The sequence below is a fragment of the Cryptomeria japonica genome, chromosome 7, assembly GCF_030272615.1.
Source record: "Cryptomeria japonica chromosome 7, Sugi_1.0, whole genome shotgun sequence".
Lineage (NCBI taxonomy): Eukaryota > Viridiplantae > Streptophyta > Pinopsida > Cupressales > Cupressaceae > Cryptomeria > Cryptomeria japonica.
Genome location: NC_081411.1, coordinates 55,909,793 through 55,927,352, shown reverse-complemented (window position 1 = coordinate 55,927,352; position 17,560 = coordinate 55,909,793). Strand labels below are relative to the sequence as shown.

Sequence of the window (17,560 nt, the reverse complement as noted above, 5' to 3'; positions counted from 1 at the left end):
TTAACATTATTATTTTTGAAGTAAAATGGAGAGTCATAAATAGACCTCAAGAACTATCGACCCCATCAACAAATAGCAATTTATGATTTGAATAAGGATACATCTAAATCATAAGTGTCTTTTCATTAAATAATCATCTGTCAAATTGGCCTTAACCCACCTTTCAGATTCTAACCTCGATAGATGGTCTTTATTTCTCATACTATCATCCTCACCAATTATGCTCAACCAATTGAACAACAAACACTTTTTTCTACCTACGCTCGATTTGTTGTAATATTTCTTTCAATCGTTATATATGGTTTTCACTCGGTTTTCCCTGTTCTCACAACCCCCTTTCTGATTGATTAACCCATTGCTTTGCTTCATACCGCTGACACTCGAACCTCTCTAACCATTTACCTTCTCTAACCATTTTCCTTCTTTACAAGTTGTTTCTACGAGGCTTCATCAACGCCATCTATTTCTATGGACTCTCTGCTCGACTTCAATTCGCTTTTCCCTTCCTAATTTTCCATCTATGGCATCTTCTTCCTCGCCTCCCGAACATTATAATTTCTCTACGGTATTTTCTTCCTGTTCCCACAAACTAGGTGAGAATCCTCCAGCTTTCTCTGGGATCGAACCACAAATCCAGAGGACGAAGGTTTCTGAATCTACAAGATTATATGATGTCTTCATCAACCACAGAGGCCCTGATGTGAAAGAAACTCTCGCTCTAGAGCTTTACAAATCTCTTGAGAAGTTGAAAATACAGGCTTTTCTTGATTCGAAAGAGAAAGTACTTGGAGATTCATTTCCATCAACCATTCAGACAGCCATCCACTCTGCTGCAGTTCACATAGCTATCTTCTCCAAAGGATATGCAGAGTCGGCATGGTGTTTGGCGGAGCTGGTTCTTATGTTGCGGAGTAGAGCTAAGACTATTCCAGTGTTTTATAGAGTGAAGCCTTCAGGTCTTCGTTACATAGAAAAGGGAGTGTATGGCAAAGCATTCGCTGAATATGAAAATAAGGAAAGGTACATGGAAAAACTTGAGGAGTGGAAGCAAGCCCTCCAATCTATTTCCTTTATTGCTGGCGAAGAGTTCAATAGGTAATATTTGTATGGCTTCAACGTATTTGATATTTCTATTTAGTGATAAGATTTTTCTTCTTTGAATGTGGTACAAATTTTTTGTCATTGAATTTTTCCTGTATCTATAAAGTTTCAGTGACTGTGAGAAGATAGTGTCAGCAGTGCAAAAGGAAGTAGAAAGGATGAGACGTTTACATGTTGCCAAATATCCCGTTGGACTTCCTAAGCTTGTACAAGATTTTGAAAAGCAGTGCAATGAAAAGCTTCTAAAAGATTTTGAAAGTCAGTGCGGGATGAACAAACAAGAAGGGATGCCTAAGATTGTTGGCATTTTTGGCATGGGTGGGGTGGGCAAAACAACTCTGTCCAAAGAATTGTTCAACAGAAAACATTCAGATTATAGTCGTTCATGTTTTCTGTTTGATGTTGGGGAAGCCCATGTGAAGAAGGATCTTCCTTCCTTACAAATGAAGCTCCTCAGAGAACTCTTTGATGAAAATGATCATCCAAGTTTTCCAAGCGTAGATGATGGCATAAGCTGTCTCAGCAATCGTTTCGCAAGGAGCCGCAATCGGAGCTTCCTAATTGTTGTGGATGATATTGATCACCATGAACAATTAGAAGCCCTAGTGGTCAGTGATGAGCTAAATAATTCTGGCAATAGTCTTGTAATTGTTACAACTCGTGATGTAGGAGTGCTCATAAACGCAGGAATTACAGTTGGCTATAATTTGAAAGGAATGGATGCAGATGACGCGAAAGAGCTGTTTTGTTGGCATGCTTTTAGCCGATGTTATCCATTTAGTGGATACGAGAAGCTGGTTGACCACTTCGTAGACTTGTGTGGCGGCTTACCACTGTCTCTTCAAGTTCTGGGCAGGCATGTTCATGGCGAAGATAAGAAGTTTTGGGAGTTAGAATTGGGAAAAGTTAAAAAGACGCTGCCTCAGGACATACACAAGAAACTAAAAATAAGCATTGACACGTTGGACAATGAAGAAAAACAAATTATCATGGATGTGGCATGTTTTTTCATAGAAGAATTGAAGAAAGACGCCATCAGAGTGTGGGAAGGATCAGGCTGGAGCGCTCAACATGCACTGCGAAGGCTAAAAAATAAATGTCTGGTTGAAGAAATAAATGTTTATAAATTCATGTCAAATATCTTGTATTCCTTAGAAGATACCAGAGGAGAATTATTTGTATTAAGAATGCATGACCATTTGCGGGACTTGGGACGAGAAATGGCAGATCAACTGAATCATCCTCGTCGCCTGTGGCGTACTGTACCTTTGGTATGCTTTTGCTTTAGATTTCTGCTTCCTACTGTGATATTCGAAATCTTTAAGATTTTACTACAATACGAATCTAAATTGTTCCTGTGAATGCAGATATCAAAGGGAATCAAAAGCATCTTCACCCAAACAAAAGGTCGGTGTTTGCATACTTGTATAGATCGGTCCGGGCATTTGTATGTTAAATACTTTCTGGGGGATTCAAATAATATGGCTGAAACTTCAGCCGCTTTACTATGGCTTAAGGTTATATTTTATGACCATATAGCCACAAACATTCCTCCGTGGATTCGTCTTCAAAATTTACAAACCTTAAGCATCATAGGTGGAGGTCTGAAAAGTTTGTGGCAGAATAATGTGCAGGTATGTCTGAAAGGTGAAGTCTTGGTAATCGAGTTCATTATTATTATATTATAATACTTAGGTGACTTTTATTTACAATCGGAAATTTGAAAAAAAAAAAAAAATTGATTTTTAGGTGCCCTTCCAGTTAAAAGAGCTGCGGATCTACAACCAGACGGAGCTGAAGGAGTTAAATTTGGGGTTTCTGCGCTGCCTGGAGGAAATTACAATTCATCGTTGTGAGAATCTGAAACATGTATTTGGAATATCTGATCTTAGGAAGCTGGTAGAATTGAAAATTGCTATTTGTTCGGAGCTAGAGGAGATTAATTTTGTTCGACCTATGTGCCTAGAAAAAATTAGAATTAGTAATTGTCGACGTCTAATAACTTTAGGAGGAATGTCTAATCTTAGGAAGCTAGTAGAATTGAGCATTGATCTATGTAAGCTAGAGGAGATAAATTTGGCTCAACTCAGTTGCGTTGAAAGAATTAAAATTTTTAGTTGTGAGCATCTGAAAAGTGTGATAGGAATTTCTGATCTTGCAAAGCTAGAAATATTACATATTAGTTACTGTAAAAAGATTGAGGAGTTAAGCCTTGTTCGACTCGGCTGTCTGGAATTTTGTATAATTTCAAATCTTCTCAGGCTGAAGAGGATTGAATTGAAAGGTTGCAAAAATTTGATTAGTGTAGACGGAATATTTTGGAAACTTGTAAAATTGAACATTTACGACTGTCCGAAGCTGGAGAAAATACCTGGTATAGTAAAACTGCATTCATTGGAAAGAATGCAGCTCTTATATTGCAGCAACGAAACAATTCGGAATTGTTTTCTCAATATGGAGGTATTGATTTCCACGCTCCTTAATTTACTCACCTTTGGCTTTTCCTTTGTTGTTGGAAGATAGCCTAGAATTTCTGATTATTATGTAATCTGCTGTAAACGAAGATAATCTACTCAGATTTTGTTTGTTTCACGCAGAAGCTGCCGTCAGAGTTTATTAAAGTAATTGGTATAGCAGTAGATGGAGCGGAGTCAACTGTGAACGAAAACCTCTTCTGCGACTTTATTAACGCCAATTCAGTCGTCGAAATCGGCATCGATAACACTTGTAGTCATCTGGGCAGATACATGGTGAGTGCAATCATCTTCTGCGCTGTTATTGTGGTGAAGACTTCTACGGCAGCAAACATGATAAATGAGGTCATCTGTGAATATGATATTAATCCATGGTTGAAATTTGAGGTGCGGCAAGGCGAATGGATGATTACTTCAGTAATTACCAAGGAAGATGAAATAAACAGTTACATTGTAAACAAGGGCTATTGTTTCCCCTTTGACTACCTTTGTTTCCCGGAAGATGTAATGGTGAAAAGGGTGACGATGCCCGTGATGAAAGGTGAAGAACAGAAGATTTTGAATGTGCTACGTACAATTGTTGATAAGCTCTACCAGAACTGAAGTCAATGTAGGGTAGTCTTGGCGTTCACATTAGTCTAGGGGAATGGAGTCTATATGATGGTTTCTTTTTGGAGAGAAAATATTATTGATTAATATTTGAAAATAAATTAAAGAAAAAAAATTGAATATTAAGATTTTGAAATACAATTTGAAAATAATATGTTGGTATAAATTAGGGTTTCATAGTAAGAATACAATTAATTTTGTGTGTCTAATGGTAAAATTACTATCTTTATGTTATTTCTTATTTAATATAATTCTTATATTGACAAAATGGTAGTTCATGTACATAATGACAATGGTGTAATCTACTACAAAGTCATGCCTATTTATCTAGTTGTATTCACATACTTTCATATGCTTCTTGCCTTATCATATGCTCACATAACTTTGCACCTTTCATCTCTATATTTAATTCTCATGCTTATCCATACATCAATCTCTTTAAAGTCATTATCCACCTCGATTTGGTTGATCTCACTATAGTGTGTTCTAGTCATGGGATGGGGCAAAAAAAAGAGCCCAAAGTACCAAAAATTGTAAAGACCTTAAATAAAGGGCCTTTATTCAAAGATGATGTCATCATAACTTTCAAATGAAGAGTAGTTCAAATAAAAGTAGGTACCTTCAAATGTATATCTTTTCTTTTATACGGTTTCATGTTTAGAATGCTTTATGGAAGGGATATTTGAACAAAGGTAACTTAGAATCAATACAATGTTATGAATAGCTATGGAGGTGGCTATCCTAGGCTAAAGATGTCTGAAATCTTATTAGAAGAATTTCATAAGATCAACCCAATATAATAAAAACAATATATACCAAGGATGCAATGCAACCACATATAAACCATGTGTTTAGTAACCTGATCTTACAAAACAATGTTCCTAATAATTTCTAAGCCATGCGATGCATATATCCCTAAATTCCATAGATGTAAATTAAATAAATATACATTTGAAACATTATGAAAGGTGTTGTGCATTGTGTCGAATGTGACATATGATTAAAGCTTGGGGTATTGCACTTCCTTGCCAAAAATTTAAAACTATCATTTACTCATTCTTAAAAAAAAACATGCAAACCTTTAAAGGCGAAATATTGATTCCTAAATTAAATAATTAAATGAGATAATATTAGAAAGGATAATGTCAATCCTTATATCCAATTGGATAAATAAAAGATGGATCACTTAGATAAATGGGATTTAGCAAAATTTAACTTTGATGAAGCCTTCATAAGTAAACTCAACATTTCAAGTACAAGAAAAGTTGAGAAAAATTAATATAGATCACAATGGGAAAATTATCACAAGTTTTTTTGTTAATTATTTGTATTAAATAAAATTTCATATCTTGGAGGTTGGTGGCACTGAAGGATAGAGAAATTTCATCATCTAAAGTTAGCTTCTCGCTTTGATATGATGTTTTTTGCATGAGAATCTTTTTTGGTTTTAGTCTTTCTTGTTTCTTTTTGCCTTCTTTGTTGATGCTAACAGATTTGAAGAATACATGTGTTGTGAAGGTCATATTTTGGAGATAGGTTTGAGATTTGGTGTTGAGCTCAATATGGATTGCTATTGAGCGAGCTTTAGAGTATATGAGTGAGAATTGTACCATTTCATGGTCATTAGAAAATGATAGAGATCTATCATATCTCTTAGGGGTCATTGTTGAATAATTCAAGACTTTGTGATTAGAGAGTTCAGGACTAAGAGCTTGAGAACACAGCTTGATGGAGCCCCGCTTGGTTTAGGAATTTCTTCTTCAAGAGAAGATCGTCTAAAAAATATGTATTCATATAATATAATCATAATTGTTTGTTGTGAAATCCTTGACGGGACCCCTAGGGTAAGTTTTAGGATCAATGTAATAAGGGGGGAATGTTGACGTATGTTACATTATAGTTATGCACGGTTAATGAAGTTATTACAACTGCTCTAGTTATAACAGCCGCATCAAATCTTTTGTATAAATTCTCCTTACATTATCAAATGTGACATTGAAAATCAATCATTCTATATCAAAAACATTGGCATTTCTCTTTCAACATGAACGCATCAGAACCTATGAATGTCATATTAAAAATACATGGATACAACAAATAAATATGTGTTAATATTTAAATTCAAATTTAAGTTGTTTTTAAAATAAATGTGTTGTTTTTTATAACAACATATGCTAGTTTTGTGCTAAAATATTGAGTCCTTTGTGTTGGATATAAAGGTTAGAGATTACAAGATTTATGGTTACCAAAATTTATTGAGATCATTTATGCTACACATAAGCTATTTTGGAATAAGAGCATGATATTATTCTAACAAATAACAATAATTATCGATTCAACTACTAGGGATTTCATGATTAGGTTTTGGTATAATATTTAAAAGTATAGTTTTAGATAATTTCTCATTAGACGTCTTAATACACCAAGTTATATAATGATTCACACATCTAAACATTAGTTGTATCTATAGATAAGACCTCATTTCATATTTCTAAAATAAATATAGGTCCTATGATATTCCATGTAACCACTATATGCTTGTAAATTTAGTCCACATTTCTACCAACCCTTCTCCCCTATAACACACATCCTTTTTCTATCTTTAATAATAGTATTGATAATGTAGTTGCCATTGAAGAGTCTAAAGATTTGACTCAACTCTCCATAGATGAGTTAGTGGGATCATTTTTATCCCATCATATTGGTATCAACATTCTACTTATGGACTTTGATCATAAATCTCCTTTAAATATGTCTACAAACAAGGTTCCTATGAAAATCAAATCATCAACATATAGACAAACAATCAAGATTAAAATTTTCTCATTAATTTTTGTGTATAATGTGGGTTCACTACTACTTTTATGGAATCCATTGCATGTCATGTATGAATCAATCCTACTATACATGCTCTAGGTTCTTGTTTCAAACCATAGAGTGCCTTTTTCAATTTGCATACTTTACTTTCATGCCCACATACTTCATATCCTGGTGGTTGTTAGACATAAACCTCTTCTTGAAGAAAATCATTTAAGAAAGATTATTTTACATCCATTTGAAAAAATTTTAAATCGTTTTGTGCAACTATTGCTAAAACAGTTCTAATAGTATCAATTCTAGCAACTAGAACAAATGTTTCATTATAATTAACCCCATACTGTTGTGAAAATCCCTTTGCAACTAGTCTTGCTTTATGTTTTACAAATTCAACTTTAGCATTGAACTTAGTTTTATAAACTCACTTTTCTCCTATGCAATCCTTACCTTCGGGTAGATCAACTAATTCCTATGTCTCATTTCTCTCAATAGAATCCATCTCTTCATCCATAACTTTGACCCAATGTTCCTCCTGAACTGCTTCGTCATAATACATAGGATCATAAGTGAATAAAGCAAAATTTGAGACCAAATCTAAGTTTTCTTCTCTTTGATCATAAATCTCCTTCAAACTTCTCAGAATTTTATATCCTAATTAATTTAAGCCACATATATTAATTAATCAACATATACTAATTAATTTCATGTGAAATATCCCAATCATTGTTAAAAGGCAAAATTGAAAAAACAACATATAATAATTAATTTCCTGTGAAATTTGTGAGTTAATTTTTTGTTAAAAGGAAAAATTAAAGTATTTATTGTACCTGAAATGTTGTAGGGGGTGCATGATCGATTGTCCCTGACACCCCAAAGTGTTTTGGTTTAACATATTGATGAACCATGTATCGAAAAATGATTCTTGTAGAACTAGCAAACACAACGGTTGGTTACCCATGTGTCTCAATAAATGGATTAATTTTCATATGTAATCAATAATCAATGCACGTACATAAGGAGAAAGCCACAGTGATGAGAAAAATGTGTGTGTATTATAAGTTAGTTTTCCCATCATGTGATAGGTTCATGGTAATCCAAAAGCCATTCGTAAGGTTCTTGGTAAGCTCAAACCACTAGTATGTGAAGTTCGAGGTCAGTAAAAACCACTTGAAAGAAAAGTTTATGGTCAGCATAAACAAAAACAAGAGAAAACAAAAAAAGAATTATATTGATCACCAACTGATTCCTAGTAGCTCTGCGGAGCTGGGCTGTACTAAGAGAGTGAGGATACATTTACATTACATTCAATTTATAATCAATGTAAGTCAGATAACATTGATGCCTTGTTCAACATGGAGCAGCTAGTGTGCATGATCTGTATGGTGGTTGGACGGTACAAGTGGGATGGTGTTGGGACGGTTGGTGGTCGACGTATTGTCCCACAGTTGTGCGTAGTGTGTGGTTGGCACACATTGATTATAAATAGAGTGTAATGCAATCTGCAACTTACTCCTTGATGAGTCCAACTCAGAAGAGCTATAAGACGTAAGAGATGTAATGGTATTTAGTTTTCATGAAGAGCTATAGCTTTGTCACAGATGTATCATGTATTTCCAGTCAATATAAAAATAGATTGTTCTGTTTGATCCTTCAAATTTAGTATCAGAGAAGCTTCGATGGGAGGTTGAAGACCCGTTACAAACTTGTTATCTAGAGAGGCAGATCACAACAGAACACTGAAGAATTGTTGAAAGTTATGTAGCTGCCAAAGAAAAGAGGCAAGTGAGGAAAGCTACCATCGCTCAAGCTTCAGAATTTGCATAAGTTGGTTTCAGATGAAGCCAAGGGAAAATAGTTTAAATAAGCCGCAACTAATCAGGAGACTTCAAAGCTTTTAAGAGCCTAGAGAGCATAAAAAGGTAAGAGATAGTTGTAGTTTGAGATAATTTTGACCATTGGAAGAAAAAGAGTTCCTTGTAGTTGGTGAAGTTGCAGGTGACAAGAAAGCTAGGATAAAGGGTCGCAATCCTGTATGAAGTCTGCAGAGTTTTAAGCATTAGTTGAAGTTGGATAAAGGTCATTATTTGAAAAGAGGGAGAAGAAAGGTGATTTGAAGTAGCCTAACCAATGTTGTTATTTTATGAGGAAAAGGTTGTTTCTTGCTAAATCATAAGTTTTTAAAGTTATTGGAAAAATAAAAGTTCTTATTTTTTGAGAAACGCCCATTGCATGGACAGTGTGTATGTTGAAGAGAGATCATGAGAGATCCTGGTTTAATTCAATCTACAACTAAATTTGAGTGTATCGTGTGGTGCCTTCTCGAGAAGGAAGTTGTAGCAAATTGAGGAAATGGAACTTGTATCTGTTGCTACCACCAAAGAATTTCATGGTGTAGTTGCCAAAGATGTTCATAGTTTTTTAAGATGTAGCCAGCAAGAGGGTTGTAGAACAGAGAGAAAGCCAACCAAGTAGGTTGTTGGAGAAGAGTTCCATGGAAGCTGTTGAAACTGGTCAAGTAGTTGAGGAATTTGTTGATGAAAGGTTTTAGTAGTTGAGGAATTTGTTGATGAAAGGTTTTTTTTTAGCCATGTGAAGATAAATCAACAAGAAAGGGAGGTAATTATCAACAAGAAAGGGAGGTAATTATGGAATTCAATTTTAGAGTTGATTCTATCAGGTAGATGTTGCAAAGTTGATATCTAATGGTTCAAGGTTGAAAGTTTGCCAATTTGTTTAAAGTTTGTTATTTTATAAGAAGCCATGGGCATAGCAAAAATAAAGTGTGTGAGAGAGGTGATGTATGATGTTGGTGGTCACTATCATGAAAGAAAGGAGATTGCAAAAACTATGGTTGCAGGTTCATAAGGAAAATAGCAAATTAGTGAAGTGTTTTGGTCAAAGGTTAAGTAAATAAGTGTGTTGATGTAAATGGGCATAGTTAATGAACTTGTCTTTTTAGGAAAAAGTATTGAGGCATAACTAAAGTATGTATTGTATTCGAGTTTTTGTAGGGGTACATGATCAGTTATACCCGACACCCCAATATTATTATAAGAGAGTTTAAATATTGATGAACCATGTATCTGAAAAACGATTCCTATAGAACTAGCGAATATAGCGGTTGGTTAGCCATGTGTCTCGGTAGATGGATCAATTTTCATATGGACTCAATAATCAATGCAGGTACATAAGGAGAAAGCCACAGTGATGAGAAAAATGTGTGTGCATTATAAGTTAGTTTCCCCATCATGTGATAGGTTCATAAACCATTTGTGAGGTTTATAGTAATCCAAAACCATTTGTGAAGTTCGTGGTCAGCAGAAGCCACTTGTATGAAAGGTTCATGGTAAGCTGAAAACCACTAGTATGTGAAGTTTGTGGTCAATAAAAACCACTTGAGAGCAAAGTTTATGGTCAGCTAGAAACCATTTATGACAAGAGTTTGTGGTCAACCAAAAACCACTTGAGAAGTCTATTGGTTAGAGATAAGCCACAAAATCCCAAGCTAAACATGATGAGGGAAAGACAAAAGACTGAAGCAGCACACTAAAGCCCAGTTAAGCACAAGTTGTATAACCATTGTAAATGGGTACCTAATAAGACTTTAAGTCGGACCCATCTTGTCTAGATTATGGAAGGATAGTTAAACTAATTAATATATGTGGTCAAAATTAAGGGGGAGTTTGTATATCCATTATCAATAGAGAATCCAACTGTTGCACGTTATCAATATCATCCAGAACAATTAGGAAATTCAGCTGCTTGTTTTTCTCTATGCAATTCGCGATATGAGTTTTTCCTTCCTCTATACTTTGAAAATTGAATTCGCGATATGAGTTTTTCTCTATGCAATTCGCGATAGGAAGATCAGAAGGTATCACTGGAAAAATCTTAGCTCCACTCTGAAACATGAGAAGCAGCTCTACCAAACACCATGGAGACTTGCGTATCCGTTGGAGAAGATAGCGATATGAGCCGTAGCAGAGTGGATGGCATTCTCAATTAGGAAAGGAAATGAATCGCCCAGTTCTTTCTCTTCCGAATCAAGAAATGTATGTATTCCAGCTCCGTAAGGGAATTGTAAAGCTGAAGGGCTAGACTTTGTTTGACGTGAGGTCCTCTTGGTTGATGAACACATCAAACAATTGGAAGATTCATCAACTTTCATCCGTATGCCGCGAGGTTCAATTACTTGTGTAGGGTAAGGCAGAGAAAGCATTGTACCTATAAAAACTGTAGATGTTGGATTCGAAATTGTTAATTCCTGGAAACGACCAATAAAACTATGAAAAATGCTTTGAAAACAGGGCTGGCTTAAAGAGCACACACTAAGCTTTGACCGCTTAGGTGGATATGTGGGCCCTTCTTAACTTTCCATTTCCGTTCTGTTTACTGTGGCACTCCTCTGACTCTCCATACTGACAGTGACAGTGACTGCGACTGTTAAATTTGAATTTCAATTTTGAATATCTCCCGCCCAATCCATTGAAAAGCAGTAATAGGGGACGAGTACTTCTGCCCGCGGAGTTACCAAAACTTGAGGTTTATTTCATGAACCTTCCCTCTAATAATTTGAGCTCACTGTTTCAAATATTGTCTCTGCCCAAAGAAGGCTGTATCGATGAAGATAATAATGGATCTTACCTTGCAGCGGCTGTGTGTGGATCGCACTTCACACGTCTCTACTCACGGAAATGTCTGTATTTCTTTCACTATTCTGTCAGTCTCCATTGGCTTTTACAAGTGACTAATGAACAATAACTTCTCCATATATCTTCTCTATATATGAATATGGTATACCTAGTTGTCTATTGAAGCGATATAATAAGATGCAAATGCAGGTGCCACAGAGTGTTCAACAGAGAAGCTCTCCTCATGTGTACGTATCAAGTGATTGTGGGAAGGGTCTGGCAGCTGCGTATCTACCAGTTCGATAGACTTCATAGCGTTTTGAAAGGCTTGGGCAAAAGGGATGTATGTTCATATCTCTGATACTTCGTAATGCAGACACTCAAATAATGGAGAACCAAGGAATGTTAGGGTATAACGCGTTCCACATATAATATGCATTTGAAACACTAGTCAGGGAGGTATACATAATGCAGGCTTCGCCGAATATTATTAATTTTTAAATTTTAATTTACCATCTTTTATTGCTCTAATGAAATATGAGCTAAATTAGAAAATGAAATATACAGAAAGCAAGAAGAGTCAAACAATTTCAAATATATGACCATTTTAATTGATAATATGTGATAATCTATGTCTATAATTAGATATTAAGAAAATCAAATAGGAAGAAGTTATCCATAGAATGATTGTAGTCATTTTGGAGTATTTCTTCATAAAGATTTAGAATTCAGTCATGTATTAAGTATCAATATAACAAGTTAATGAATCATTTTAAGATCACAAGAAATCATGAGATAAATGAGTAATAGAATAATCATTATAAATCTCAATATCATCATCATGTATAAAGTGAGGTAATGCATCTAGATAATAATCAGGGTATATCTAGGAAAAATATGTAATAGATAATCACTAGAATGTGAAACAATAAGGGAGTCCAAATATTAAAAAACCTACAATCTTCCAATGTAATGTATAATGTAGGATATCATTATGACGTATAAGAGAAATATGCAATGTCATGAATTGGAGGTTAGATTTTGTCATCAATACATTTCCTACAGGTTGTATAACCTCATTATTATCACAATCCATATGATTATCAACAAGGTTTTTATAGAATGTAAAAAATAAATAATTGCAAGTAGAAACATTATCATACGCAGGCCCTATCCCATCATCTATAGGTAAATCATGCAAATTACAAAATATACTTAAAGGTAATATATCATTAGAAACATGCCCAACATGATCACTATCACTATTCATATAGTATGGGGATTTAATCTATAAAAAATTCAAATTAAATAATTACTAATAAGAACCATAATAATACGATTCATAAAAGTTGAGCAACATAAACAATCATGCAATACTTCCATATTATAACCCCAATAGTATGATAAAATATTATAAGTAGCTCAAAAACATTGGAATTGCATATCACAAAACATATAAATATATTGAATTCATTAATGGTAGCATCAAGAGAATCTAAGTATATAAAGTCAAGAGAATTCATACTATAAAGTTATAAACAATAAAGCTTTATCAAAAGAATGAATAATTAGATATTACATTATATCATTATTTCTAGGTTAGAGCTAAAATATGTATGATTTTAAACCAAAGTTCTAAGAAAGGGTGGGTATAGTGGGTAATTGATAACTAGGCAATGTGTTCCACAACCTTAGAAGAAGGATAGGTTAACATTATTTGGAAATCATATTTAAAAAATATAAATCAAAGATAAATGCAGTACTAAACACCTAATTATAGTTTCAAGGCTAGGTAAGTTTGTAAAGTTTGCCAATTAATAAAAATGACAATAAGGAGTCCTTACACTAATTAGGTAAACATGAACAACTAAGTAAAAATTAAGTTAACCATTAAATTTGGTGATGTTACTAGTTATGAGGAGTGAAATAATTGAAGAGAGAGAGAGAGAGAGAGAGAGAGAGAGAGAGAGAGTTGCTAAAAACCATAAGATATGTGTGCCCCCGATAAAGAAATTCTCTACAATGTGAATATTCTATTTTCTATGTGTTGGTTCAACTTCATGGTTATGAATCTCTAGTTCATGGATGCGAAATTACTCTATATCTATAAAATTAACATTTGATGATGTTTGGATATTACATTATGAAGTTGTTAGAAAGTATATTGTAAGATATGATGTTGTTCTCTTGCACAGGAGAATCCTAGAGGTATGATGGTTATCTTGCATCCATCTAATTATTTTTTTTTCACCATGTTGTTTATTTGTAAGCCACTAGAGAGTTATAGAACAAATTATTATACTTCCTCACAAATGCTAATTGGGCCTCATAATTTGGAGAGTATGGTGTGAAAAGATGGAGTGATGTCATTCACATTTCAAAAGATCTAGGTCATCACAAGGGTTAGTGTGCTCTCCAAGTCTCAATAAAAATTATAAGTAGACATGGTTTTCTACTACACCAACCTTTTGAGAGTTTGCACCAACAAAGGAGCTCTTCTAGTGGTAAATTTGGTCCAGGAAAACCTATTGTGAACATTGCATGGGGATATTCCCTTTTATTAATACCAAATTTAATTTGGAGGTTGTTTAGACTTGGTCAACTACATGAACTTCATGGGGCCTATAGCTTTGTGTCACCTTATAACTAACATAGATTATCTTTGAGGCTTGAGATTTATATATATAAAGTTATTGCAATTGATTGAGGATCATAGAGCAAGCCATATAAATATGTTGTCATCCTTTGATAGTATAGTCATATAAATTTAATTTAATAGATCAAGGTTAATAAAATTCTGACTTTACTAGATTATATACAACCATCCAACTAACCTCTATCAAATTTACAACCAATATTCCCTATCCCTTTCGCTAAAAATAGATGCCTTAGAGACTATAAGGCTTTCATCCTCCACTCTTATACAAATGTACACTAAATTGACTTTTAATTACTAGAGGAATCAATGAGATCAATAAATAATTCATTTTTTAAATTTTTGAACTAATTATATGTGGCATGAGATCAATCTGATATGCCACAAAGTTGACCTAGGATAACAATGGCTATTCCCCAAACAAAATACCACTTGATAAAAAACACAAATTCGCATAACATGATTATTTTTTTAGCAGATTTTTTGTTGTTAAATGGCATTGAAAAGACAAATTAAGAGAATTGAACTAGTAGAAATTGCATAAAAATCCATTGTGATTTGCATATTTTATGTTTTTGATTAGGTGTTGTTTTGTACATTGAGAATAGTCGGCTCCACCTAGGACAAGGGAACCTAAATATCATTGTGGGGAATGAGTGTTTAGAAATGCAAGCAATAATGGGTATATTAAATGCTAAGCATATATGAATATGTGTTATATCTATTTAAACAAAATGCTCAAATATATCAAAATGCCAATAAATGGAGAGAAATGAAAGGTAGGCAAATGAGTCCAACTCAATGTAAGTTTGTCACTATGAAATTGCATTATCCATTCCTGTAAAATAGACCTAAAATTAAATATGAATGATAAAAATATACAAATTCACAATTACAATTATAAATAAACTTAAAACAAAATGGAATATATTTTTTCATTTTTGTTAGAATTCCAATCTAATTATTTTTCTTCTTGACAAAATAACATCTTTATTTCAAAGTTATTTTAAAAATATGAAAAAACTATTTCATTTCTATTTATATGCATGATTTAACCAAAAAATAATAATTAGAAAGGCCAAATGTTTTATTCTCAGTGGCATAAGACTTAACTGTCTTAGGTGCCTCCTCCATGCCTTGAAACAACCTCAACGACTGTCTTCAAAATGTCTCCCAATGAAAGCCTCTAAAGCGTTCACAGTATTTACAGTCTACCTTAGTAATGTCGGACTCTCATCTTGTGGCAGTCGATCTTGTGAAGTGTCAATAAAAGAAGGGAAGAGTCACGGGATAGAAAAGGCCAGAGGGGATAGAATGGTGGAGATCTATATATAGCTTGTGGAGGATAGAGAGAATATGTAGAGCCGACATAAGGAAAAATCAGAATCCACATGAGCAGTGTAGGAAAATATGGTAGAGAAGGTGAGATTTGTGGAGTGTATGTGAAAGAGTCAGTTAGAGAAAATGTCTGCAAAATATGGAAGAAAAATGCATAAGCAAAAAATAAAGAAATCCTAGTGCATGAGAATAGAGTCAAGTCTTGAATGCATGCTCGTGGCTGTGTAGGAAAGGTTGAGGCCATGAAGAGTAAGTGACCGTAGTGAGGGTAAAGTAGTAAATCTTTGTAACCGCTTGTACATAGAATTGTGTCGACTGCAGGGCCATCAAGAACTTATGATTGTCAAGTAGATTTGAAATAAATAAAATCTTATCTCTTTGTTGCTATTTGAGGCTTTGTTTGGTGGTTTTTTTAAAATTTGAGTTTAAAGGAAAAAGTTTCTATTTTTCATCATAGTCCTTATGGTTTTCTCATTAGATTTTTTAAATAAATATGAGATATTGCAAAAGATGATATTCTAGAGGTTGTGTGCGAGTTTAAATCCTAGAAACATATGCTTAGAGCTCTTAATTGCACTTTTTTAGCTTTAATCTCAGAGAAATTTGGGGCTAGTTCGTTTTAGTTTTTTTCCATCTAATAACTCTTTGCAATGTTACTTACAAAATAATTGCTAATTTGATGATTGATCGTCTTAAACATATGATAGATTTCTTATATCTTTGAGCAGGGAGGCTTTGTAAATAGGCACCAAATTCTTGGTGGAATAGTTATTATTTCAGAATCTATCCATTCTATGGGTTCTTATAAGAAAAAGACTATGGTTCTCAAGTTAGACATGTCAAATAATTAAAAACCTCAAACCATGAATTTTTATTTTTTAATTTTTGTTTGAAAATAATGTATCAGCTTACTGATTTGTTTTACAATAAGAATTGTCAAATACGGTGAACGGTCATTAATTTTGCTCTTACTTCTCGCCTACTGCATATACTAACCTTTATATTATTGAAGAAAACAAAGAAATTGTATTTTATATTGATAGGAGACACGTACGTACACAAATCTTTATATTTGTTTCCTGGAAGCAGGACTGAATTATCTACTTCTAGAAGTCAAATCACGTGAATCAAGTGAGAAAGGGATGGCATGGCAGGTGGGTATTAAGGTCAATTTAAACTATTGCTCATCGCCGGTCAGATTTGGAAGTTCAAATTGAAAATCTTTCGTGGAAAATCTTTGCATACAGACTTTCTGTATATCTGTATATACCGTCATTAACAGCAAAGTTAGCAGATTTTGACTCGTAATCTTTCCCACTTCTTTGTATTTAATAATTTGTCAGACCATGGAAAGAGTCGTTCACAAGGGTATATTTTTTTAATTAAAAAATACTAGACCAGTGAGAGTGAGAATCGCCGTGTTGAATATGTACCTCCTGTTGAACGTAATATTCATTCAAAATTTAACGACTCGGTTGCTTTATATTTGCGTCTCTCCCACGTAATTAATTCATGTTTCTTACTCTGAAATGTATCTAGTAGCAGGGCCACTGATATAAACCTTCGTAAATTGTTAAGCCACACTTTCCGTCTTGTTTCAGAACTCTTATATGCATACTAATTAACAACTAAATTATACGTTCAAATTTATGGTTGTAATATTTGATATATTAATCGAACTAATTTATTTTACTAAAGTTAATTTAGTCTCTAGTAGTAGATATTTGTATTGATTATTTTGGATTCTTAATGTAAGTTCGTATCTAAATTTCAGTTTCAAATTTTTGTTTTAATTTTTAGTCTGTTAATGCTAAGATTAATTGTCAACCAAGTCATTTCTAAATGGATTTTTTTTTTTATTCATTATCAATAGATTATTTAAATTAATTTAGTTTTCATGATTACACGTTCTATATTATTTTTAAGAGAGTTGA

At 33.7% G+C, this 17,560-nt stretch overlaps 1 protein-coding gene across 3 annotated transcripts; it reads left to right on the top strand.

Annotated features, from left to right (window-relative positions):
• Positions 1-323: 323 nt before the first annotated feature.
• On the top strand, positions 324-4,288 carry LOC131047167 (disease resistance protein Roq1-like). 3 transcript variants are annotated; one of them, XM_059209285.1, is made up of 5 exons: positions 324-1,095; positions 1,214-2,372; positions 2,469-2,735; positions 2,851-3,561; positions 3,699-4,288. In XM_059209285.1, exons 1-5 carry the CDS (start codon positions 521-523, stop codon positions 4,176-4,178), a joined length of 3,192 nt encoding a protein of 1,063 aa, XP_059065268.1. In that variant the 5' UTR covers positions 324-520; the 3' UTR covers positions 4,179-4,288. The 3 variants fall into 3 exon arrangements, with proteins under 3 accessions (XP_059065268.1, XP_057837009.2, XP_059065267.1); XM_057981026.2 differs by having other exon boundaries at positions 1,208-2,372; positions 2,863-3,561; XM_059209284.1 differs by having other exon boundaries at positions 1,208-2,372.
• Positions 4,289-17,560: the final 13,272 nt, after the last annotated feature.

Excerpts from the sequence above, each read along its gene's own strand:
- LOC131047167 (XM_059209284.1), top strand. The coding sequence starts at position 521 with ATGGCATCTTCTTCCTCGCCTCCCGAACATTATAATTTCTCTACGGTA. Across the intron at positions 2,736-2,850 it reads TGTGGCAGAATAATGTGCAG|GTGCCCTTCCAGTTAAAAGA; the intron begins GTATGTCTGAAA and ends ATTGATTTTTAG. Across the intron at positions 3,562-3,698 it reads ATTGTTTTCTCAATATGGAG|AAGCTGCCGTCAGAGTTTAT; the intron begins GTATTGATTTCC and ends TGTTTCACGCAG.